Source organism: Oncorhynchus masou, chromosome 32 (assembly GCF_036934945.1).
Source record: "Oncorhynchus masou masou isolate Uvic2021 chromosome 32, UVic_Omas_1.1, whole genome shotgun sequence".
NCBI classification, from domain to species: Eukaryota; Metazoa; Chordata; class Actinopteri; order Salmoniformes; family Salmonidae; genus Oncorhynchus; species Oncorhynchus masou.
Window position 1 is genome coordinate 24554444 of NC_088243.1, and position 27214 is coordinate 24581657.

Consider the following 27214-nt stretch of genomic DNA (forward strand, 5'->3'; position numbering starts at 1 on the left):
CCTAGCCTAGCTAACGTTAGCCACCTAGCTAATGTTAGCCACAACAAATTGGAATTCATAACATACCATAAGTTTATCAAATTGATAACATATTGTACATTTAGAAAATTCATGACATATCATGTGAATTGTAATTAGTAACATATCATACGAAATGAATGATGGTCATCCACAAATGAATACATAGGCTACCATACGAAAGGTAACATATACTAAATGGATTGCCTCGAATTTACATACAGAATAATAAGAAATGCTCTGAGACCAGGTTGAACTACAACCTATTAGCAAGTCCGACATTTCCGAGTTTTCTAATTCCGACTCGCACGTGAACATGGCAATAGCCAGCCTCTGATCAGCAACGTCATATTATGTACAGTGGACGCTCCTCCCCCTGTCTAGATATTTTTTTTCACTCAACCTCTCATTTGACTCAGAGGCAGTCACACACCAATTTGCGCACAGACCGTGGAAAAATAGGGGCAGAAGATGGCTGACTTTACCGGGCATCGCGAGCCCTCAACAGCATCATCAACATCACCCGGGCTGTTCCCAAGCTTGACATTCGCGGTTAGGCAACTTTAAATCAGCCCCGCCTTATCCAGCCATCCACCACCGCAAATATTGACAGAGCTACTATAAACAATGGCAGAGATGGAAAAAGAGGGCAGACCCCCCGAAAATAAAAGAAGCAGAAAACCGGCTCACCCCGTGAAAAGGGAAATCAACGAAGAAATGAAGGTAAGTGATCGATATTAGACCACTTGCCTAGGATTACGCATGGAAACAGAACGCTCATTAAAGCGCGTGATTTTCTGTGGATGCGTAAAGCGCGCATCCTCTTTAAAAATGTTGATTAATTGAACTGCAATTTGTTGGATGAATAGCCAACAAGTTCAATTGTCATATTAATTTTTGGCATTGACTTAAACCCACTCATAACCTAGTCCCATGTCCACCGCATTTTGAATACAAATCGGTCGATTTTCTTGCCATGCGTTATACATTATAGCCTATAGGCTACACCGTCTTTGTTGTTCCACATACCAGTAGGCTACATGTACTTTTTGTTAATGAATGGGGAAACATATTATCGATAATTAGGACCCCATTTATTGTAATTTGTGGAGTTTTCTTTAGATTATTCCATTGGAGTAAACTAAATGGAAAATCCAGTGCATCAGTCAAGGCGTCAACAGTGCCACTACTACTATTACTACCTCTGCTCCCGCTGAAACAACACTGACCGTAGGCGACGCAATTAAAATAAAATCGCATGGGGAGGCTGTTTAGATATATGAAAGGAAATAAACTTAATTCAAATTCTTAACGTAAGCCAAACGATGTGTATTGTCCTGCTGTGGACGACCCGAAACGTGTACTCCAGATGTGTCTACAGGTGCCGGATAAGAGCCCATTGTTTATCGTGCGTTGTACTGTTCTGTATAAGCGTAACGGCGTACCCGATGGTACAACCATGCATGTCATGTATTAATATAAATATTTTGCAGAGAGAAATATATTTTCCAGCTGTGTTGGAATAAATTGCGGAGAAAAGAGGGTATGGCATGCAGGGAACCTAACGATATCGCTGCTTTGTCTCGGGGTTTCGTCATGTGTTCACTGTTTGTACACATTATATGCCTGGGTTGAGAAAAATAATTCCCAATACAGAATAACTACCAGAGCAAAGTCATATATGGTCCTGTTATTAGAGCTTGGTTTTTATTTTGATGTATTAATTCAGAGGAATTATGAACAAATATGTTCAGGAAAGCCTAACACCGTGTGCATCATGTCTCTTCTCGTCCAAGAGGTGTGTACTGGCCTTAGGTTTCAAATAAACCATTTTTTTCTCTTGAGGAATGCTAAATATGAGCATTTTAACATTTTATTAATCGTTGCATTGGGACCCATAAAGGGGACAAATATAGCCCCATCGGGACATTGGTCACATTGTGCTACATTCAGCCCTAATGCATGCCATTTATTTATTGGTTTATTTGCATTTGTTAAAAATGAGTGGCATATCTGTAGGCAGTTGCATGTGCAAAATAAAGATAAACAGCAGTTATTTAAAATTGAAAGAACACAGGCTATACTACGGACAAAAAAGCATTTGAATTGGGAATTATTTTGACTAGCACATAATGGTTTTCTGTGTATCTACTTTTGTTTTGTTGTCTCCATCGATCAAATTATGTGTCAGACAGACAGACAAAAGTTTTCTGCACTGTCTGGAAAATGACTCAATCATTATTTTCATTCTCTGAAGCTGCCAAATCTTCTGCTCCATCTCCTTGTTAATGAGCTTAGTTTAAAATGTGGAAGGTTACACATCTATAATTATCACCATATGTAGAGCATCCTGGATGTCTCCTGTACAACCAATATGATTCATCTTCAACATTGAAGAACACAGCTCCAATTTAGATATGTTGGCAGCAAGACAACAGCAAAAGTCAGAGGTGCTGCTACAGTTGAAGTCGGATGTTTACATACACCTTAGCCAAATACATTTAAACTCAGTTTTTCACAATTCCTGACTTTTAATCCTAGTAAAAATTCCCTGTCTTTGGTCAGTTAGGATCACCCAATTTTTATGAATGTGAAATAATAGTAGAGATTTATTTCAGCTTTTATTTCTTTCATCACATTCCAAGTGGGTCAGAAGTTTACATATACTCAATTAGTATTTGGTAGCATTGCCTTTAAATTGTATAACTTGGATCAAACATTTCAGGTAGCCTTCCACAAGCTTCCCACAATAAGTTGGGTGAATTTTGGACCATTCCTCCTGACAGAGATGGTGTAACAGAATCAGGTTTTTAGGCTTCCTTGCTCGCACATGCTTTTTCAGTTCTGCCTACACATTTTCTATAGATGTGAGGTCAGGGCTTTGTGATGGCCACTCCAATACCTTGACTTTGTTGTCCTTAAGCTATTTTGCCACAACTTTGGAAGTATGCTTGGAGTCATTGTCCATTTGAAAGACCCATTTGCGAACAAGCTTTAACTTCCTGACTGATGTCTTGAGATGTTGCTTCAATATATCCACATAATTCCTCATGATGCTATCTATTTTGTGAAGTGCACCTGTCCCTCCTGCAGCAAAGCACCCCCACAACATGATGCTGCCACCCCCGTGCTTCACGGTTGGGATGGTGATCTTTGGCTTGCAAGCCTCCCCCTTTTTTCTCCAAACATAACGATGGTCATTTCAGCCAAACATTTGGATTTATTTTCATCAGACTTCTCCAAAAAGTACAATCTTTGTCTCCATGTACAAACCGTAGTCTGGCTTTTTTTCTGGCAGTTTTGGAGCGGTGGCTTCTTCCTTGCTGAGTGGCCTTTCAGGTTATGTCGATATAGGACTCGTTTTACTGTGGATATAGATACTTTTGTACCTGTTTCCTCCAGCATCTTCACAAGGTCCTTTTCTCTTGTTCTGGGATTGATTTGACCTTTTCGCACCAAAGTAGGTTCATCTCTAGGAGACAGAACGCGCCTCCTTCCTGAGCGGTAAATGTATGACGGCTGCATGGTTCCGTGGTGTTTATACTTGCGTACTATTGTTTGTACAGATGAACGTGGTACCTTGAGGCGTTTGGAAATTTCTCCCGAGGATGAACGAGACTTGTGGAGGTCTACAATTTTTTTCTGAGGTCTTGGCTGATTTCTTTAGATTTTCCCATGATGTCAAGCAAAGAGGCACTTAGTTTGAAGGTCGGCCTTGATATACATCCACGGGTACACCTCCAATTGACTCAAATGATGTCAATTAGCCTATCAGAAGCTTCTAAAGCCATGATTTTCTGGAATCTTCCAAGCTGTTTAAAGGCACTGTCAACTTAGTGTATGTAAACTTCTGACCCACTGGAGTTGTGATATAGTGCATTATAAGTGAAATAATCTGTCTGTAAACAACTGTTGGAAAAATTACTTGTGGTATGCACAAAGTAGATGTCTCCACCGACTTGCCAAAACTGTTAACAAGAAATTTGAAAAGAGGTTGAAAAACGAGTTTTAATGACTCCAACCTAAGTGTATGTAAACTTCCGACTTCAACTGTATACACCCAGGCATACAGGTGCTTTCTTCTATATTAAACACAATGTATATCTTTCAATGACTTCTGTGAGTTCAAGTTCTACATCAGCCTATCCAGATAAGTGATTATTAAGGAGGTGGTAATGGTATTAGAGACTAGTAGCGTTCCTAAACAGTTTGTGGCCATAGAATGTGATGTCGTGTCAACAAACTGTTCTAAAACAAGACTCATATGGGCACACAATTATCATTGACTTTATTTGTCTGAGATGCAGTAATTTCCCCCTAGAAAAACAAGGTTCAAACTTTGCACCTGGTACTAAATCAAATCTGGCCCTGAATGTGTTCATGGATTTGATGAACACTGATTTATTATGTAGGTATCCCATTTATGTCAGTGTGACAAAATTGTTACTGCTTGAACAAAGACCAATAAGACTAGCGGATACAGATGACAAAGTAGCCCTAGTTTAATGTTCAGATTAAGATACAGTATTTATCTCAAAACCCACTATCTTCAACATTCTCTGCCAAACATGCTACAGTATAACGCTCTCCCTAAACCAGAGACTGAAGGCCTGTTCGCTACTTTAAACCGTTTGATACTTTTATTTATTTATTTTCTCCCTTGTCTGTTCGAAAAAGCAGTCAAACAAACCCACCACACAATGTGCCCTTGTGAGAGATCATACCTCAGAAAAACCAAACAGTCTGACAATGTTTCCTTCATCTTGTGCCGCTTTAATGTGCACCATGGTAAAATAAGCCACAGTAAGTAATCGAGGAGAGGGGGGCTGTACTTGGTGGGATAGGGGATAGTGGAGGTTAAGAGCAGGGGAGAAAGGAATGTATACAGCAATAGGCTGCCTAAGCTGTAAAAACTGAAACCTGAGCGTCTGCACAGGATCAGATGTCAAGGAAGGTAGAGGAAATGGAAGCGGAGCAGTGGGAGAGAGAGGAGAGCATGAACAAGGGAATGGAAAAGTGTGGGCCAGGAGAGTCTGAAGGAGGGCCCACTCAAGGAAACTTGGCATGCGGATTAGGGAATTTTATCATGGTGTACTGTGACCTACTCTGGTTTCTGCACACAAGGTATCGGATTCCCCCTGCTCACCCTTACCAGCAGCACCTCTTGCTATCTGAAGGAAATAAGGGAACTACTGCTTTTGATTTAATCTATCAAAATAATATGATTATTCTAAACTGCTAAAGTTGAGACTGTTCCAGGGTTGAACAGTGGCAGCAAGTTGGTGTTTTGCAGAGCTGATATTAGGTTTGAATGATGGTATTTTGTATAATATTAGAAAAAATTTCTCATACATTGGTTACATTTGATCTCTGTTGATGATTTGTTGAATCGGGTGTATTAGTCTTGGGCAGAAGAAACAAAATCCTACACACCCTGATAAATTATAAATTGGATAACCATAGAGGAGATTTAGTCCAGTCCAGAGAGTTTGCACATCTGCAGTGGACAGTTGACTCTCTGCTCCAAGACAGCACCATAGCGCTGCCTCCCACCTCACCCCGAGTCAAACCTGTGTGCTGCTTTCATGACCTGCCATACAGATTGGGTTCCACTCTCTTTACCACTCCCTCTTTCTGGAAGTGGCAGGGTGACAGAGGGAACAGGGAGCAAAGACGAGGGCAAACGTTCTTGAAGATCGAGACAGATGACTGTTGCTGGCTTCACACCTTTTCATTTTGTTTGAGTAATGGGATGCAGTCACATCTGAGTCAAGCAAGCACTTACTGATTGAGTCAATGTTCTTCGGTAACATGTCAAAACCCCAGCAGTTGTTGAATGAAGCAGTGCGGCAGAATCCACCCTCGACAATAGTTGTGACTATAAACTTTGTATAAATGAGGTATACAGTACATGAACAGCAGTGTAGCAGGTAGCCTAGTATTGTTTCAGTCTGGTCTTGGTTTAAGATATAAGTATATTAGTGTTTGTGTTTCTTAAAGATTGCCTTTTTCCTGTTTCTGAATTGTGCTTGTATCTCATGCCTTCTGATTCCATGTCTGCAGTTCTTGATTCAGAGCTGATGTTATAACTAACGTTGATTATGCTTTCATGTAATGAAATTACTTCCCCAATACAATGGTATTGACAGGGCAACCCGTAATTGACAATTAAATGCTCGATTGAGAATTATTTGATTGACAGTTCAATGCCAGAATGTAATGAAATGACTAATGTCTCATCAGGTTCGGGCTGAGCGGGCCCGCCCATGGGCAGGCATGGCGGGTGATCTCCATGGCAACCCACCCTACTCCATGGTGAGCCCCTTTGTCCGTGCGAGACAATAGTGCTACTCTGAGCCATATATAGAGAGATTTCAGCCAAACATCTGTATTTATTCCATTTACATAACATCACATAATTCTATGGCAGCCATGTTAATGTTTCACGTTAACGTTCACTAATAGCATATAATCTTGAGAATTTGAAACACAGATCGCTAATTGAACTGTTAGAATTACAAAATGAACATACAGTAGCACCTGCAAAGATGACCAAACTCTCTCTTACATACGATTCTGCTGCTACTGAGATTTTCAGGTCTAATGAATGATAGGCTGATAGTTTTGTCTCAATAGAATAACATTATTTTGCACCTTACATGTAAGGTGGTGAGGTGGGGTTGGTTGGATGTTACTGCTTGTGTAGATTTGCAGTGGAAGTGCAGTAAAAATACATCTGTGGTAGTTCTCCTGGTTTGATGGGTTGGGAATTCTGTATAAGACAATGTGGAATTTTTGTAATGTGATCAGTATAGACTATTTGTGGAAAGTTACATGCAACTCATGTGGATTGCTTTTGGAAATGAACTGTAAGAAGCTATGAAAGAAAACTTAGATTATGTGCTGGTAAAAACATAATTCACTGAGGCCTTGAATAAAAAACCAGTCTGGGATAAGTCAACTGTCAAGTTGTCCTGATACGTGGGCACATATCTCTGGTAAGGGTTCTGCCACTAGTGAATATTTTGCTGCTGTGAACATATTACACATTATTGCATTATGGTTCAGGAAATTGGGCAGACCCATTTAAAAAAAAACATGCAGCTTGGTTTCATATAGCAAACATATAATATGCATTTCCTTTGTGTGTTTTGGGGGCATCTTCATATAATCATATGCTACCAAACCCTTTTATCCCTTATTGCCCCCCTCATAACACTGTGACGTAATAGTGATACAGGGTTCATGCTTGTTAATCCTAATGGCCAATATGGTGTCTCTTGTCCTGCAGAGTTTTGCAGAGAACACTATGAACGAGCTGCTGGGCTGGTACGGCTATGACAAGGTAGACCTGAGAGACCAGGACAACATCGACATACGGAACTACCCAGATGGAGAGGTACAACACATCTCTGTCCTGAAAGGTGAGCATAACCATGGAGATAAATATGTTATTATCTGGACATTGCAGTTGTTGATTCTTTGAAGAGGCCAAAAAAAAGAAAGTTTCACAAGTGGTAATACAAGTGATGTTGTGATGAAAAGGCTGAGGAAGATACTGCTGCAACTTCCCACTGGGCAAAGATATCATTTCAAGGTCTAGTTTTGATTTGCATTTGGTTGAGTTGTCAACGTACGTGAATCCATCGTGAAATGTCATTGGATTTAGGTGAAAGTTGAATGAAAAAAAATCAGAAATTCCCTTACGCAGATTACTTTTTGCAAATCCAAGCTTTCCACGTTGTCATCACATACATGTTTTTGTTGAAATGACATGGAAACATTGATTCTGTCACGGGCGTCATGGTGGAAATGACCGGACCAAGGTGCAGCGTGGTGAGCGTACATTTTCCTTTATTATGTAAATGTCGCCAAAAAAACAAGAAACAAAGAAATTACCTTGAAGCTTACTAGGGCTATAGTGCCACTAACAAAGATAACTACCCACAAAATACAAAGGCAAAAAGGCTATCTAAGTATGATTCCAAATCAGAAACAACAATAGACAGCTGTCCCTGATTGGGAACCATACCTGGCCAAAACATAGAAACAGAAAACATAGAAATAAAGAAAATAGAATGCCCACCCTAGTCACACCCTGGTCTACCCAAAATAGAGAATAAAAGCCTCTCTATGGCCAGGGCGTGACAGATTCAACCAGTTTGTTCCAGTGGGTTGGCAGTAGTTCACCAGGATTGATGAGGCAATTCAGTCAGGCTATCCAGATTAAAACTTGTTCTAGATGTTTCATCCAGTCATTATGGTGTAGTTGTTTTCAGCAGGAAACTGCACTTTGCTTTTCTATTGATGATTAGACAGGTGTTTCTGGAATCTCTACATGGTGACTCCTGATTGTAATGCTGGATAAAATTTGAGAGATTCACGTCAGTAATGGAACAAACATAGGGCCTTATCCAGTCAAAGCTGCTAACCTGGTTTCCAGGGTAACAAAAAGGATACCCATCTTGCGTTAAAAGCATATTTGTTTGCATTCATGTACACACCAAAACAATGTTTACAGTTTGAAACAAACTATTCCGCAGATCTTCCAGAGCTGTACTGCTGGAGTGAACAATGATGTCCATTTACATTGCTTTACATACAATAAGTCAAGAAAGACCAACGCACTGACTTTTGTCTCCCTCAGAAAACTCTCTGCCAAAAATCCCAGGAGGATCGGGGGAGAACAGTGATGTCTCCCCAAACCAAGTCAATAGCTCCCACTCTACATCAACATCAAGGAATGGAGTGACAGAGTCCTCCACCACCCCATCCACCTCCACACCCAGCACCAGGGAGCATGGGAACATGCCGATCATAGTCCCACTGATCCCACCCTCCATGATCAAGCCACCAGCAGGTAAAACACCACACACACACACACACACACACACACACACACACACACACACACACACACACACACACACACACACACACACACACACACACACACACACACACACACACACACACACACACACACACACCTAACAATAAGACATGTGTTTAAGCTTGCACTTTAAGGACCAATTGAATGTAACCAACAATCTGGTACAAAATATACAAAACGGTGTTATACAAATTTAACAAATCACTTCCATTTCAGTGCTCAAATCCTTGGTCAGTTTTACAATCACCTGATGAGGGCCCACGTTCCATAAAGACTTGCACACACAAACCTGCTTCCCCTCCTCCAGCTGTTTAAGTGTCAGTATCACCCAGTCAACTCTCAGTGGAAATATACATGGCCTGCTGGCCAGACAGAGGGCTTCATTGAACCACAAGTGTGCCGTGAGACTCCAGAGGCTCATCAGCCTGCATAGGGAGAGGAGAGTGACTTGGCATCACTCTAGAGGAGTACCCACAGCTTTGCACAACCTCGCAATGCACAGCGGGAAAAACAGATGGTATAGTCCCTTTTTAACAGCTCAACACCCGACTTGCACCCCTTTTGAATTATTCATATGACCTGCTAGAGCAACAGAGGGGCCTTTGAGGTGCAGGTACACTGGATGATGGAGGTATTTAATATGGGCGCTGCATAATTACAGTACCAGGCTCTCTCCCAGCAGACGTGAGCTGTTTGAGAGAACGCATAACGAGAGATGAGAAAAAGGCCAGAAAAATCTGAATGCAAACAAACCACCTCAAGTGACCTTTTTGTATGAAATAATGAGATACTTCCAAATGAACACTTCAACTTGTGTGTTGTTGCCATACATTTTATTTCAATACTGCAAGGTTGCGATTGGACTTTTTAACATAGATTTTCTAAAATGATCTTCCCTAGGAATATTTGCTTGAAAGGAAAAAATCTATTTTTTTCACTGGAAAAGATGAACCATGCAGCAGGAGCATATAATATGCATGCTGTGGCCATGGTGCTAACTTTGGGCCTCCTGGGAGCTATTCCCCTTAATTGATAATTAGTCTTTACTTTGAAAAGGATTTGTACTATAGATCCATTAAGCTTAACAAGAGGGAAAAAGCCTTTCCAGTATCCAACACAGTGTGATAAAAGGGTGAGCGAAGGTGAAACACTAATGGCCACATTGTTTTTCACCTTTGCACACACATAGTCATAATGTGATAATTGTAAGTTATTGGAAGTCTCACAGGAAGAACTCTCTCCACATAGTACTACAGTAAGCGGCTAAAAACCAATGGCAATTACCCAGCAGCCGTTGTTTAAGATGACAGACCCATTTGATGTCATGGAGGGCTGAATAGTGTTTAGTTTCCATTTTCTAATGAATTTCCAATGAAGCCCTCTGCAATTTAATTAGGTAAACTTCAACTAAAACATTTTCGTCAAATCGGCAACCAGTTTCTGTCCACAGACATGCTTTCGGGTATCTCTGTCTGGTTAGAATGTCTCGTACTGCCTTCATGACTGCAGCAAAAACCCCTTGGGGTAAGAAGCACTGTCCTATTTTGCCTGGAAGGGGAATACGGTCAGGATGCATTGTTGGTGGGATCATTCACATGATGAGATTTGACAGGTGGCTGTCAGATTGTTGGGGGGGGAATGGGGGAGGAGGCAGAGTTTATGGGGTGGGGGCCAACGGTTGGACTATCATTATGCTTTGTCCCAGTTCCAGCAAATTTGTCTGGGGTGTTCCAGATCATGTGTTTGTGGTCCCCCAGACGAGGATGTGTCTAACGTCCAGATCATGTGTTTGTGGTCCCCCAGACGAGGATGTGTCTAACGTCCAGATCATGTGTTTGTGGTCCCCCAGACGAGGATGTGTCTAACGTCCAGATCATGTGTTTGTGGTCCCCCAGACGAGGATGTGTCTAACGTCCAGATCATGTGTTTGTGGTCCCCCAGACGAGGATGTGTCTAACGTCCAGATCATGTGTTTGTGGTCCCCCAGACGAGGATGTGTCTAACGTCCAGATCATGTGTTTGTGGTCCCCCAGACGAGGATGTGTCTAACGTCCAGATCATGTGTTTGTGGTCCCCCAGACGAGGATGTGTCTAACGTCCAGACCATGTGTTTGTGGTCCCCAGACGAGGATGTGTCTAACGTCCAGATCATGTGTTTGTGGTCCCCCAGACGAGGATGTGTCTAACGTCCAGATCATGTGTTTGTGGTCCCCAGACGAGGATGTGTCTAACGTCCAGATCATGTGTTTGTGGTCCCCCAGACGAGGATGTGTCTAACGTCCAGATCATGTGTTTGTGGTCCCCCAGACGAGGATGTGTCTAACGTCCAGATCATGTGTTTGTGGTCCCCAGACGAGGATGTGTCTAACGTCCAGATCATGTGTTTGTGGTCCCCCAGACGAGGATGTGTCTAACGTCCAGATCATGTGTTTGTGGTCCCCCAGACGAGGATGTGTCTAACGTCCAGATCATGTGTTTGTGGTCCCCCAGACGAGGATGTGTCTAACGTCCAGATCATGTGTTTGTGGTCCCCCAGACGAGGATGTGTCTAACGTCCAGATCATGTGTTTGTGGTCCCCCAGACGAGGATGTGTCTAACGTCCAGATCATGTGTTTGTGGTCCCCCAGACGAGGATGTGTCTAACGTCCAGATCATGTGTTTGTGGTCCCCCAGACGAGGATGTGTCTAACGTCCAGATCATGTGTTTGTGGTCCCCCAGACGAGGATGTGTCTAACGTCCAGACCATGTGTTTGTGGTCCCCCAGACGAGGATGTGTCTAACGTCCAGACCATGTGTTTGTGGTCCCCCAGACGAGGATGTGTCTAACGTCCAGATCATGTGTTTGTGGTCCCCCAGACGAGGATGTGTCTAACGTCCAGATCATGTGTTTGTGGTCCCCCAGACGAGGATGTGTCTAACGTCCAGACCATGTGTTTGTGGTCCCCCAGACGAGGATATGTCTAACGTCCAGATCATGTGTTTGTGGTCCCCCAGACGAGGATGTGTCTAACGTCCAGATCATGTGTTTGTGGTCCCCCAGACGAGGATGTGTCTAACGTCCAGATCATGTGTTTGTGGTCCCCCAGACGAGGATGTGTCTAACGTCCAGATCATGTGTTTGTGGTCCCCCAGACGAGGATGTGTCTAACGTCCAGATCATGTGTTTGTGGTCCCCCAGACGAGGATGTGTCTAACGTCCAGACCATGTGTTTGTGGTCCCCCAGACAAGGATGTGTCTAACGTCCAGATCATGTGTTTGTGGTCCCCCAGACGAGGATGTGTCTAACGTCCAGATCATGTGTTTGTGGTCCCCCAGACGAGGATGTGTCTAACGTCCAGATCATGTGTTTGTGGTCCCCCAGACGAGGATGTGTCTAACGTCCAGATCATGTGTTTGTGGTCCCCCAGACGAGGATGTGTCTAACGTCCAGATCATGTTTTGTGGTCCCCCGGACGAGGATGTGTCTAACGTCCAGATCATGTGTTTGTGGTCCCCCAGATGAGGATGTGTCTAACGTCCAGATCATGTGTTTGTGGTCCCCCAGACGAGGATGTGTCTAACGTCCAGATCATGTGTTTGTGGTCCCCCAGACGAGGATGTGTCTAACGTCCAGATCATGTGCGCATGGTGTCAGAAGATTGGCGTCAAACGCTACTCCCTCAACATGGGCACTGAGCTAAAGAGCTTCTGCAGTGAGAAGTGCTTTGCCGCCTGCCGCAGAGCCTACTTCAAGAGAAACAAGGTAAGCTCCTTCTCAACACTCCTGCCTTATTACTTAACCAATTATGAAAGTGCACACAAGATCATGTGATAAATACATGTGTACCGACATACATCACTTCCTCCCTACATCCACTCTTCCTGATATCTCAGATTAAGACACTGTAAGACACTTGTCAAACCTTAGGAATTGTAGTGACCAACTTTCAGCTTTGTACAGTAGTTGGCTGGGTAAGGTGCCCACAAGTTTAGGTTCTTTGGATATTTCACTCCTGAGTTCTTGACCTTTCGCTTCTGAGTACTCATTGTAGTAGATTAACATGAAACCAATATCCAGCCTTGGCCTGTGGTTTCATCATTGGATATCCAGAAACACAGTTTCAGTCATTTAAACCCTCATGGCCTATGCAGATCAGTTTACCTTCAAACATGCATTGGTTCCAATGATCAGTATATATTGTCTTTCCAAAGACAGACAGTCATTAAGTTAAATAGTGTTTGTCCTGATTCCTGAAGTTAAACATTCTGCTTTCTTTCTTATACCTAAGCTTGGATATTTAAGGAATTACAGGGTAAGTATGATATGTCTTTATTCTTTTCCCTTGTTTGTCTAAAGGACATTTTTCACCCAAACATAATCACTTAGCATAGCTCTGTATGCTACTAGCTGTTGAAATGGAAGTACACATATGTATGATAATGTTTTCAAGATACGTGAACCCATTTTTTTCCTATTCAAACTATCTATTTTCACAGCATGAGTTGCCTTGTGCCTGCTGTGCTTCTTCACACGTTTGCTAAGCATTGCTAGTCTTAAAGTGAGAGTTCACTCTAAAATCGAAGTTCCTTACTCACTACTTTATGTATGTATATATAAACAAAAGCACAACAGAAGAGATATTGTATTTCAGTGAGTAAGGAACAAAGTCAAGAATTCCCACATTAGGAAAACAGACATGGCTCGAGCACAGAAAGTCCTTGTCTGCTGAGGAGGTGCAGATTCTATATTATGTCTCACACTGTCACATTCATGCAGGCCATTTGTGTAAGTGATATCCACATGTTTCCTTTTTCATGCACCCACAAGGTTGGCCACAACAACAAACCCTCCAGTTTTTCCAACAACAAAAAATTGCATGGCTGAAAATGTGTCTTGTGTCTGTGTGTGTCTGAAAGGGGAGCAAGGACAGTAGGATGGCAAAGTGTCTTGTGTCTGTGTGTGTCTGAAAGGGGAGCTAGGACAGTAGGATGACAAAGTGTCTTGTGTCTGTGTGTGTCTGAAAGGGGAGCAAGGACAGTAGGATGGCAAAGTGTCTTGTGTCTGTGTGTGTCTGAAAGGGGAGCTAGGACAGTAGGATGACAAAGTGTCTTGTGTCTGTGTGTGTCTGAAAGGGGAGCTAGGACAGTAGGATGGCAAAGTGTCTTGTGTCTGTGTGTGTCTGAAAGGGGAGCAAGGACAGTAGGATGGCAAAGTGTCTTGTGTCTGTGTGTGTCTGAAAGGGGAGCAAGGACAGTAGGATGGCAAAGTGTCTTGGGTCTGTGTGTGTCTGAAAGGGGAGCTAGGACAGTAGGATGGCAAAGTGTCTTGTGTCTGTGTGTGTCTGAAAGGGGAGCAAGGACAGTAGGATGGCAAAGTGTCTTGTGTCTGTGTGTGTCTGAAAGGGGAGCTAGGACAGTAGGATGGCAAAGTGTCTTGTGTCTGAGTGTGTCTGAAAGGGGAGCTAGGACAGTAGGATGGCAAAGTGTCTTGTGTCTGTGTGTGTCTGAAAGGGGAGCTAGGACAGTAGGATGGCAAAGTGTCTTGTGTCTGTGTGTGTCTGAAAGGGGAGCTAGGACAGTAGGATGGCAAAGTGTCTTGTGTCTGTGTGTGTCTGAAAGGGGAGCTAGGACAGTAGGATGGCAAAGTGTCTTGTGTCTGTGTGTGTCTGAAAGGGGAGCTAGGACAGTAGGATGGCAAAGGGGTGGGCAGTGGAGACGCATTGAGTTTCGCTAAATATCTACAGCTGCCTCGTCCGCGTAACCCAATCTCCTCTTATGGCGAGCGGGTGGGGAGGATTCAGTTTCTACCATTGCCACTGCACAACACCATCCATCCAGTGCACCAGGAATAATACCAACATTTAGACATATGATAGGGTGGCTTGGGGTAGAAGAGTTTTGATCCAGTTTTGAGCTCAGCTAATGACTAGTCTGGTTTATTTCACATAGAAGTTCAAGAATACAGAATAATAAAACTGATGTTGTGAAAAATGTTTTACACACACACACACACACACACACACACACACACACACACACATCATGTAAAAGCACTAGAGAGGGAGGGTAAAGTCCAAGTGAAGAGACCCTAGCTTGTCATTTACATCTCATTTCCGCTGCAATACGCCTCTTTTTTTCATGGCTCAGGAATCTTTCCATACACCTCCAGAGACTTTGTGTCTTTCTCTCTGAGGTCCCTCCAGGCAAGAGGGGGCAGAGTGCTTCTTTACGTCACCACAGTATTGTCACATCACTTCAAACAGACACAAATCTTTACACACCAGCTAGCGGTTGCCTGCACTGCTCTGACACACTCTGCAATTTATTTGAGCTTCTGGATCCAGTGTCAAAGAAGACACACTGGATAATAGAGGTGTGTGTGTGTAAACTGTCAGCATTGTGACTCAGTCTAGGCCCCCTTGTCGCAGCAGGAGATCCTAGTGAGGGAGGGGATTATTTCATAGCTGACAGTGATTTAATACAAAAAAAGGGAAAGGGGAACTTTGAGAGGAGTTTTTCTAGAAAGAAACTGGAGCTTGAACTTGCATTACACTGAGTTGATCATGTCATGCTCTTTCTCCTTCTGAAAGTCTAACTAGCCCAGCTAGAGTAAAGGTGGATGATCCTTACAAATCGTGGCTTGGACGGAACAATCAGCAATTTTCATTATTTATCTGTTAGCCAGCTTAATAAACACTGACTTCCGATGAACATTGTACTATGATATGAAGACCCCTTTTGGAATGGCATTACAGTACATAAGTTACTTGACTATCGTAAACAAGCTTGTTATCCCACAACCAAATGGGAACAAGAAGAGAATGTTCAAGGAACATTTCCGGTTAGCTGGGTAATCTAATGAGAGGACAAAAGGAGGGGGCTGGCCCAAAGATGTGTGTTGTCCCAGGTGGGTGAAAAATGTTCCATTTGTGTTAGATGTGTGTGAGGATTTGTGCAATGGGACATCTCCGTGAATGTCTGTTTCTTGTTGTGGGTATGTGTGTGTACAATTGTGAGGGTATACCCGTCAGTATCTTTTCTAAAACACCTCTTGGCAGGTGAAACGCACACACACACACCTGGGCAGGCACAGATGCCCAGATGGAGCTTTTCACAGTGACAGCTGTTGTACCACTCCTTCTGGGCATTGGAGTCACCAGTGAGCACACATACCAGTGGCGTGGAACTGTGATGCCATGTTTACACCAGACCATTCAGCCGGACTGCGGCTGTATTTAGCTGACATGGTGTGGTCATCAATAAGACGTCACTGAATATTTCAGAGGAACCAACTGTGGTAATATTTGCGTAAAGTAAATGTCTAATAGCCAAGAAGTAATTTGAGGAAGAGTAACTTTTGAAAGTGGAGAGTGGGACATCTCCCATAATCCCTGCAACAGTAACTGATGGTTAGAATTTTTTGGGGGATTTTTTGGATGGGAAGTTGTTTCAAAAGGTGGATTGAGATCTCCGGAGGACTCATTTTTAACCCATGGCGGGTAGATACTTTCTTAGCCCGTGTCTGTGTTTGTCTCCAGGTAGTCTGTTTTCCTTCATGCTCTCAGTCTCTTCATACAACAGTGGTGGGCCTGATTCACAGTAATGGTGTCCCCATTGTATGACTGAACTTTCATGCTGGGTAATTTCTCTCTCCCTTGCTGTCTCTCACTCTCTCTCCCTTGTTGTCTCTCACTCTCTCTCCCTTGCTGTCTCTCTCTCTCCCTCCCTCGCTGTCTCTCTCTCCCTCGCTGTCTCACTCTCTCTGTTTGTGTGTGTGTAACCCTCATGCCTCATCCACTGTGCCAGCACCTCATTAGCACTATATGTAAATGAATTGGCACAGGGCCAGAGGGTCACAGCACAAAATGGAGACTGGGTAATGACACAATGGTGTGTGTGTGGGTGCGTGTGTGTGTGTGTGTGTGTGTGTGTGTGTGTGTGTGTGTGTGTGTGTGTGGGGGGGGGGGGGGTACATTTAAATTATTATCAATGTGTATCTACACGGTGCCGAAATAATGCTGGTGGATTTTAAATCCCTTATCCTGTTTCCTTTAACCTTGATTTTTGTGACATTGTTAAATAATTGTTTCTCCATGGAAGTCTTTAAATCTGATTAATCTAGCCTTTTAACCAGCCTCCCTGGTTACATTAGATTAGAATTCCCCTCTTTCACAGTTCATAATGATAAGGCCAATATAACATCTCTTCTGCTGTCAATGTGAACATTTAACCATAGTCACACACACACACACACACACTTTTCCACATGGCTTTCATTTATGATAATGAGAACTTGCTTATGATTCCGCAACACAAAGCATGCTCACCTTTTCACCTTTGTCGGTGTCTTTCCATTCATACGTTTGATGTTGTTTTCTTTTCTTTTCTGTCCACCTGTTTATTTTGTCAGTTCGTAAAAAGAGGCCGTTATTTCTCCCCTCAGGCGAGAGACGAAGACGGCCATGGTGAGAAATTACCCCAGCACAGCTATTCTAAGGATACGCCCAGGCTTGTCTTCAAAACAAACAGCGATGTGCTTGTAAGGACTAAAACATTTAACAACAAGATAGTTTTTGATGGCTAACTGTAGAAATGTAATGGCATATTTTGATATTCATGACTGTTTGATGTGTTGAATAATGTAGAGATGTTTGTTTTTAGAGAATGTGCTGTTAAGTCAATTTTTTTAAATTATTGATTTAATGTGAATAACATACTTTTTTTCATTCAAATAGTTTTATTTTCTCATTTTCATTCTGCACTGTGTTAGATTCAGATGTTATGTTCACTCCAAAGAAAATTTTAGGGAATTTTCTGCCAATTTGATCATTACCATTTTGGGCTTGGTGACATCCATACATTTCAATCCAGTAACTGAATTGGACATACGATTCGCATGTAAATATTAGCTCTACAATAATGGCCATTTTATATTTGAATTGTATCTGGTTCAATTCATTAATTTGGGTGATTTGTGATGGAATAGACTCATGCTTTTTTTTGCAGGCTTCATAAGCTCATCATGATCAAAATTGTTCCCCCATAATATACTGTCCAGAATAATACTGTCCTCCCATCAGATATTGTTCCTCCAATGCGTACTAACACACACAGTATCACACTCTGTTCCCTTGCTGATCAGTTTGCTTAGTGTTTCACCAGACGGTTTGCAAGATGGGTGGATTTTCAAAACTAAATTCATTAGACAAATGAGAAATCAGTATTACAAGTACTTTAAACAATGTCATGTCAAAGTGATTACAACATAATAATGATCTATTAATTACTCTTTAATTAATCATACCATATTATTAATAATTGTAAATTCCAGTTCAAGAGCACTAGAAACAAGACTGTGAAATCGTGTAACAGGTCCTTGAAAGATAATCCAGGAATAAATGGCCCCATGATGCCCGTTTGTACTTGGTAGGTAGGTAGGTAAATGCCTACAGCAATGCAAATGGTTAAACGGAGCCGGAGCGACCGCTATTACGATGGCCACGGTTGAAATAAATGACCATAATTATATTCAACTGCAAACATCTGTGTGCGGTAGAGGGAGAGAGAGAGAGAGAGAGAAATAACTCCATCAGGGTAATGCACAGTGAAATTTCACCCACGGTGCAGAAACTCGTTAAGTGCTCTCCATCTGTCTTCTTTTTTAGCCCAGGAAAATTTCAACACTTCTAATTTAAAATATCCGGGCTTTACAATCATTGAACCCAACTCTCAGAGCACTTTTCAGACTTTTATTTTGCTGTGGCTCATTGCGTTCCAGTGGGATCGAATCGACAGTTTTAAAAAGAAGACTACAGATATCAACGCTCGCTGAAAGGTGACTATGGATCACTCACCTGTAACAGTACCAACACAGTACATGAAACATTAACCCTGTAATGCTGGCCACTATAACAGAGCATTGCAGAGATGGTCTGATCGTCATGTCTACATCATGACAGCCTCTCCCACAGTGGCCGTTTGACTGACATCTGCTGATGGAGGAGATCTCTGTTTAACATTCAAATTCCATTATGGACAAGATTGTTATTGACTGATTTGTCCATGGAAAAGAGAGATAAAAGAGGAGAGTGAATGAATCAGGGCATCCTATCAACAGAGATCTGAGTCGGTATGTCAGTATGTCTTAAACTACTAGAGTGACAAATGAAGAACAAATCAATGAAACAGGCCAGGGTTCAGCGGAGGATGACACACGAGTGCCACGTTACTGTGAAAGCCAAATGATGGGGGTTTCCAAAGCTGATGTTGATTTTGGGTAGATTTCATGACCATTCCAAGTCTGAAGTTGTCATGACGTGCGTGTGTCTGCGTGCTTGTGTGCGTGTTCTAATCAACATGTGACTCAAGTGCAGCAGGCATATACGTGAATCTCTGAAGGATTGAATGCGTAGGATCATAGTCGTCTTCCAGTAGCATCCCACAACGTATTAGCATTCAGCAAAGGGGATTAGGGTGTGTGTGATGGATGGACGTCGTTGAGGGGTCTGACAGCTGATTAATGCCTTAATTATCTCCAGTGAGTCGCTGCCACGTCCCTCTGAGCTGGCAGAGTGAGTTGTGTGCCCCATCTCCCTGGCCCACCCATTGCCTTCCACTCACTAGGGTCACGTTCATTATTTCAGGTACTCTAATGAGAACGGCCACGTGATGATTGGACGTTCAGTGTTTTTGAGCATTTTGGAAATGTTTGCAGCCAATAACAAATATCCTGACATCCCACAGAGTATTGAAAAGTTGTGCTAGGTTGCTCCCCTGCACTGCCCAATGTGTGTAATGGCCCCGCGGTAGGGTTGGAGGATCCCATTTCATTTTAATGCTGTCAATTCATGAATCAAATAGGCTTTTTTATGTAATGAAAATATACCAAACACTCATACTAAAGTTGCACATCCGTAGTGAATAGCGACGCATTATAGCACCTTCCTAGGCGGTGCTCAGCAGCCAACTGAACATGTAGAACTCCGCCCAGCTGTCAGTCTCTCTTCTGTGCCCCCTACTGGCAGCTTGTTCACTGTCTCAGTCTGTCCATCTCAGTCTGTCCATCTCACCCACCACAATCACTTACCCCCCACTCATGATCATACCTTGGGGAAAACCTTTTACTTGAGGCTGGTATGTGCTGTGCCTGTGGCCACTGTCGCACGCGGCTCAGTGGCTAAATGTATCTGAGTGGTTCCTCCTTATGGAGGAGGTTTAAGAGGTGACAACCCCATGGCAAGTGCAAATGGGAATTACATGTCTGGAGAAAGTGTTGTCCTTTTAAAAGCTTTACGTACACCCATCCAGATTTGCACTCACTTAAGCCAGTTTAAAGCTGGATTTTCCTCAGGTTGTATTTATCAAGGTGTTACCATGTGTAGGACAGTATTTGCACCGCAAGGGTCATAGCAGTATGAAGTTGCTATGAAAATCTCTGTCTCACTCACACACACACACTCAATCATATTTTGGGGGTTTTGGGTAGAGTATGCAGCGTTATGCAGTGGAAGAAAAATATAGATGGGTTTGCACAAAAATATAGAAGGGTTTGCACAAAGATACAGATGGGTTTTCCTAACGAGGATACAAACATGCACAGGTGCAGTGCAGATGGACTTTTATTTACTTGGTGTAACGAAACAGAATTTGACCAAGTAATTTCATTACGATCCAAAACTGAACTCTGCGTATCCATACCCCCTCACCTTACGAGCAAAACATTTAATTGATCCCCCCTCATGACAGCGAAGGTTTAAATTGTTGTTTTTTTTAAAGCAAATCTACACATTTTGACATAGGGTGGAGGCAAATGTTTACAAATTTTAATATGATAACTGATGATCAATGCCCCCCCCCCAATTTTGTATTGAATTTTAATTTAATCTAATTGGTCCATGGACCTACAAAAGGGGGCATGAGCCCACTGGCCACTAGTTGCCCATCCCTGTTATAGAGTGACAACATGGCAAAAGGGCAAACACCTTTCTAATATTGAGCTCCACCCCCCTTTTACCCTCAGAACAGCCTCAATTAGTCTGGGATGGACTCTACAAGGTGTTGTAAGGTGTTCCACAGGGATGCTGGCCCATGTTGACTCCAATGCGTCCCACAGTTGTGTCGAATTTGGCTAAATTTTGATTAGATGGTGGTGGACCATTCTTGATACAGTACACACAGGAAACTGTTGAGCGTGAAAACCCAGCAGCGTTGCAGCTCTTGACACACTCAAACCTGTGCGCCTGTAGAAATTACCATACCCTGTTTAAAGGCACTTAAATCTTTTGTCTTGCCCATTCACCATCTGAATGGCACAATTACGCAATGCATGTCTCAATTGTCTCAAGGCTTAAAAATTCCCTTGTTAATCTTTCTCCTTCCCTTCATCTACACTGATTGAAGTTTATTTAACAAGTGACATCAATAAGGAATCATAAATTTCACCTAGAGCCACCTGGTCAGTCTGTCATGGAAAGAGCAGGTGTTCCTAATGTTTTGTACACTCAGTGTATAATGTTTCTGACTTTTTAACGACTTATGTGTGGTGTCTGTAGTGCATTGTACCTGATGATGTATTTGGTCTTGTGTTTTTTTGTGTGTTACAGGTGTGTGACTGGTGCAAACACATCCGCCACACCAAGGAGTACCTGGACTTTGGTGCCGGTGAACGGAGGTTGCAGTTCTGCAGTGCCAAATGCCTGAACCAGTACAAGATGGACATCTTCTACAAAGAGACTCAGGCGGCGCTGCCAGGGGGCCTGTGTAACCCAGGACACGGCCCTGTGGAGGGCAAGTCAGAGAGCAGCACTGGGTTGCAGCTTTTAACACCCGATTCCTGGGGCACACCTTTGGGTGACTTACGTCGCAAAGCCCCTTCTCCTGGGGCAAACCCCTCTGTGCCAGTCCCCTCCAGCTCCACCGCTGCCTCTCCCTCTGAGACAGGCACCGTCTGCTCTCCTTCTTTCTCGTCCGCCAAAAACTCCACACCCAGACCCCACGAGAGTCCCACCTTACCCCCTCCCCCACACCCCTCTCTGCACCCTCCCATGGGAGTCCCCTCGGGCAGCCCCCCCATGGTGATGACGCCCCGGGGGCCCGTGCCCCTGCCCTTCTTCATGGAGCATCAGATGATGCAGCAGATGCGCCCTTCGTTCCTCCGCCCACCTCCCCACCGCCCAGGCCCCAACAGCCCTCTGTCCAACCCAATGATCCCTGGCATCGGGCCACCACCCCCACCACCCAGAACCCTGGCTCCACCATCCAGCCCTATGCACAGGCCCCAGTTCTCACCCCACCACCACCCCTCCAACAACCCTAACCTTGGAGGGAACCCTCCAGGGATGATGCCACCCTATCCAGGCCTACACATACCTGGTTTTCCTTTCACCTCCAACATGATGCCAAACGGGCCCATGCATATGCCGCACATGATGAACTTCGGTATACCTTCCCTTGCCCCCCTGGTGCCCCCACCAACCCTGCTGGTCCCTTACCCTGTCATTGTACCCCTGCCAGTGCCCATCCCTATACCCATACCCTTCCCCTTCAACCCCAAGACCTCCAAGGACAACCCCAGCAGCAACAACGACCCCATTCCGAGTGCGTCGGGGGAGAACACTGATCTGACGGAGCCCAAGCCTTTCTACTCTGGTTCCTCCAGAGGGGAACTGAAGTTGGGGCCCTCCAGTTCTGGGGTGCACTCCTTGGGCTTTTCTGGCTATACTCTGGACCGCTTTGGCTCTGAGAGAAGTAGGATTGGTGTGGTGGACCTGACCGTGAAGACTGAGAGTCCGGAGAGTGCCACCACCTTGGGACTCTCGCTCTCTGGTGGCCCCGCAGCCTCCCTCTCCGAGGGAGTGATCGACCTGACTCTGGGCCAGCGGTCGCGGCTGCAGCAGGTCACCCAGCAGGTGGTGCCCAGTGTCCAGGTGAAGGTGGAGCCGGAAGGGGACTCATCCAGCCCCCCACCCTCTGGACCATCCTCTCTTGATGTATCTGGGAAGGGGGACAGCAGCCTGGAGGACATGAGCCAGGAGGTCAGGGAGGCCATTAGTGTCTCTCTGAAGCCAAACTCTCTATCTTGTTGCCAGGCCACATCACCATCCCCCCAGCCAAACGAAAACTCCTACCTCACCCAGCTCACAAACCACCCTGGCACCACACAGACCCAGCCCTGCAACCTCGCTGCCCCCTTTCATGTCATAGTAAACGGCAGCAGTCAATCCACAGACAGTCCCGGCAGGAGCACGCTACCCACACCTCAGCCTGACCCTGGTCGGAGAGGAGGAGGTGGCGAACCGGCCAACTGCGAGCTGGAGCGGGATGCCCTGAAGGAGAACAGCTGCGCAGTGGCGGAGTGGGAACCAGGTAAGAGAGGCCCGAGTGACGAGGCAGCACAGCGGGGCACTGATGAAGGCAAGCTAGAAGCTTTCTGCGACCTTATGGATCTAGACGATGATGACGACCATGCCTATGCACTGCTGCTGCCCAAGGCTGGCTGTGTTATCCAGCCCGGGCCAAAGCCCAGCGACAAGACAGCCATTGTGTCCTATAGCATCAGCGCTCCTCTGGTGGCAGGGAGCCCCGAGCTGGAGCCGCCGTTAAAGAGGAGGTGCCTGCGAATACGCAATCAGAACAAATGAGGCAGAAAAGGTTGGTCTCATGGAGCCCCCTACTGAGGATCCAAAGAGGTCCCCCTCTCATAATCCCTGCCTTGTACCTGTCCCTATTACAGGTGGTGTGGAAATGACAGCTTTTTTGTGTAAATGTCACACAAAAAGGTCTTCATAACATTAAGATGTCTGATTTAACTATGTGGAGAGTGTTTGTGCTGCTTTGCAGCATTTGTTGATGTATATAATTGCACAGATGTTTGATCATATTGTTTTTAAATATATATAAAAGTTTCCTCATCAAGCATAAACTGACCTTTTTTGTCTGCATAGATGTATTGCAAAGTTTCCCTCTCACTACTGCCCTCGCCGTAGCTTTCGACCTGATCTGAGGGGTGCTGACAGAAATGTACCAGCATCAGGGAAGATATACTCTGAAGTCAGGGTTGATAAAAAGCTAATGCTATTTTAGTCAAGCATGCAGCAGTAAAATCAACTGGATCTGAGCGAGAGATGCGTCTGGTTGAAAAATAGACCTGTAGAATGGGGATTCCCATCGTCTGATCTAATATGTCTAATTCTGGATCCTCTTTCTTGTTTCACATTTCAGCTCAGAAAGGTGGCAGTATTTCCCCAACAGAATGAGGGACGCTTTTGAAGCTGTTGACTACACTAGCCTTCAACCATCCGCTCCTCCACTCCACGAACCTCTCTCCCAGCCAACCAGCCATGTAACCCTAATCTTGACCACTCAGACCACCCACACTGCCCGTCTCCCTTCCAAAGCAAATGGTCTGTCAGATCTCTGCTATCCGACTGGAGAAGCCACAATGCTAACCCAATAGGTTTACCAGCAGTTTTATGTTCACTGGAAGAGTCCTAAGGTAGCATTTTAGCCAGTCTGTTCCCACAGTGAAAGGGGGAGTTTTCTTGTGGCAAGAAATTCAGGCTAAAGTCACCCCACCCCACCTCCATTTGCATGATCACAACCAGTACAAAATGCTAACCTCCAACCCCCATCCCACCATTGACAGTAACAGGTCTTTTGTTTTTAACTGGTAACCAAAAAGAGACATCTCATGATGGAAGGTAACAATCAGAAGGAGACATTTTCTGAGCCTCATTGGTTCAGGAATAAGAAGGAAAAAGAGGAGCGGTGAAATCCTTGTGTTCTGACTGTAGCGCTCTCCATCCCTGGAGATACCAAGGCCCCCTGCCACCACAGAGCCTTTCTCTTGTAGAGCAATGGGGATATCTCCACAATAAAAGGAGACCTTGGCACTTGATCTGCTCCTCTTCAGTGAGTTTCATGGTCATAAAAGACAAGGATTTTCATGTATATCCTCACTCACTGATTTGTGGACAACAGGGTAGCGATCTCACCAGCAAATGATGGTGGGCAACTGTGGACTATGTGCAATCTCTGCCATCGTGAAAGGCCATTTTGCATCTCTGCAAGCCCCTGGTCAGACCGAATCAGATGTGTAATTCTAATTCTAATTCTTATCATAATTTATATATTTACATTTTTCACATCCTAATGCTATTGATGATAATGATGTACTGTATCTTCAGCCACATCTCTGATATTATGGTAATGGAGTGACTTCCATCATGGAAGCAAAAACAGGACTGCTGCTCATCACACCGCTAAGGGATTGCGTCAATCAGGAGTTGAGACCACACCCATTAGCATTGCTTCATCACTAGTGTTCAGGGTTGTAATGCTGCACTAGGATTTACCATTGACAAGTGATGTTGACTCTCTTACAATCAAATTTGCTTGTCATTCTTGGATAATTTTCTGTAAACAATGGTCCAAACTATTTGTCAAGCCAAACTACTGAAAAAAATGTAAAAATTCTTTAATCAGTCACACATGTTGTCATAGATAGTCATATTTACAGTCTAAAAAAAAATGGTTTTAACAGTTATTTAATATTTTATTTAACTAGGCAAGCCAGTTAAGAACAAATTCTTATTTACAATAACGGCCTACCCCGGCAAAACCTGGATGACGTTGGGCCAATTGTGCGTTGCCCTATGGGACTCCCAATCACAGCCGGATGTGATGCGGCCTGGACTTTTACTATGATATGGGGAATCATCTCACTTCCCTGTCCTTCATCCTGTTCTACATTTTGTAATTTCCCAGTGTTAATCTGTCTGGATTATAACATTTTGTCAGTTTATTTTGCTTCATCAGAGTTTATGCTGCCGGTAGACACTAACATTTTTGCCATCTATTTATTTACTATGTTTTGGTGTCATTACGTTTGCTATGGCTTCATGGAGGAATTGTTTGCTCAATTATCTTGTATATCTAGTATGTCTTCAAATCTTTTGGTGCAAAGATTAAACGATTTCTCCCCCATAGACTTCTTTCAACATCAAATTAGCTTTTTCGATTTTCATGTGCAATCTTTCCTGCCAAAACCTCCACCTTCTTGCCAACTTCTTTTTCCATCTCTCCATTTCCCTTTGAGTCTGAACCTTTTTTCTCTTCCACTGAACACCAATGGGAAATGTCATGTCACACACACTCCAGAGCTATGGGTTGCATGTTTTATTACAGAAATAGGAGAGTTACACACACACACACACATGCGTGCATTTACACACACACACACACAGACAGACAGACAGACAGACAGACAGAGGTGTCAAAAGCAACAACTCACCACGCTCTATGATGTACTCTCTCTTTCACATGCACATACACTAACTAAAATGAAGTTTTGATATTCATTCTCTTTCCATCCATGTATTGTTCTAACTCCTCTCTCTTGACTCCCTTCCTGATGACAGTAGTGTTTGCCAATGTTCATATTAGAGTCGGTTGACTCTGAGTATGCACTGCAACACAATCTGCCATGTGTTGATAGTCAGGCATTTAGGCATTGCCTGTCCTCTGCCAAGACTGAGATTCTGTGTCACAGTAATCATTGCCTTGAATTTCAGTCTCTCGCTTATTATTATTTTTATATATATATATTTTTAATGTGTCTTATATTTCCAGACTCGGCCACCTCGCCTTTGCAGTCATTATAGTGCACACTCCAAGAGTAGCAATTAATTTTCAAACAATTCAATTTTGTACAGACTAATTCTCAATGATTCCAACCAAAATCAGAGATCACATAAGAAACAGAAATTCAGAGGAATCATTTCCATTTCTTCATTCACTTTCACCACCATATGTAATGTGAACCAGAGATACTTCGACAAATATAGCCTTGAAACTGGAAACGTGTAGTGTCTACGGTTCTTGACAGATGTGGGAGACAGTTGAAACTGAGACAATGAAACAGGTCGGGTTTCTGTCTGATTGCAGAAATGTGTTTTCCGGTCTGTGTGCATGCACGTGTTGAATTGATATCATCTGACCATTGCTGTCTTTGTCTGGGTGCATCTCAGTTAAGAATAAACATATGTAATGCTTTGAATTACCACTAGGTGTCAGGGTAGATATTCTTTGCTGCCAACACAGTGGGCCTGAAAATACAACCATGATCATTTTTTTTTTGTTTTTAGCAGAGCCCCCTTCTCACACTTCCACATACCTTTGAGTGGCCCTGACGCATAGACCTACTCACCAGAACACAACGGCAACAACACACACACACCGTAATATCACCTTCATTGTTGTGACCGAAAAGACAATTCAACTCTCCAGTGCCAGCATCATCAGTCTTGCTAATGCTTACAGGAA

General features: G+C 43.7%; 1 protein-coding gene across 3 annotated transcripts; it reads left to right on the forward strand.

The window, feature by feature from the left end:
- Window positions 1-426: 426 nt before the first annotated feature.
- LOC135525737 (sine oculis-binding protein homolog A-like) lies at window positions 427-26954 on the forward strand. 3 transcript variants are annotated; one of them, XM_064953542.1, is made up of 9 exons: window positions 427-741; window positions 6262-6333; window positions 7310-7442; window positions 8666-8878; window positions 12505-12656; window positions 13183-13206; window positions 17337-17432; window positions 21496-23542; window positions 24113-26954. In XM_064953542.1, exons 1-8 carry the CDS (start codon window positions 646-648, stop codon window positions 23530-23532), a joined length of 2823 nt encoding a protein of 940 aa, XP_064809614.1. In that variant the 5' UTR covers window positions 427-645; the 3' UTR covers window positions 23533-23542; window positions 24113-26954. The 3 variants fall into 3 exon arrangements, with proteins under 3 accessions (XP_064809614.1, XP_064809613.1, XP_064809615.1); XM_064953541.1 differs by lacking the exon at window positions 24113-26954 and having other exon boundaries at window positions 21496-23682; XM_064953543.1 differs by lacking the exons at window positions 13183-13206; window positions 24113-26954 and having other exon boundaries at window positions 21496-23682.
- The last annotated feature ends 260 nt before the right edge of the window (window positions 26955-27214 follow it).

Excerpts from the sequence above, each read along its gene's own strand:
- LOC135525737 (XM_064953542.1), top strand. The coding sequence starts at position 646 with ATGGCAGAGATGGAAAAAGAGGGCAGACCCCCCGAAAATAAAAGAAGC. Across the intron at positions 7,443-8,665 it reads ACACATCTCTGTCCTGAAAG|AAAACTCTCTGCCAAAAATC; the intron begins GTGAGCATAACC and ends TGTCTCCCTCAG. Across the intron at positions 8,879-12,504 it reads CATGATCAAGCCACCAGCAG|ACGAGGATGTGTCTAACGTC; the intron begins GTAAAACACCAC and ends GTGGTCCCCCAG.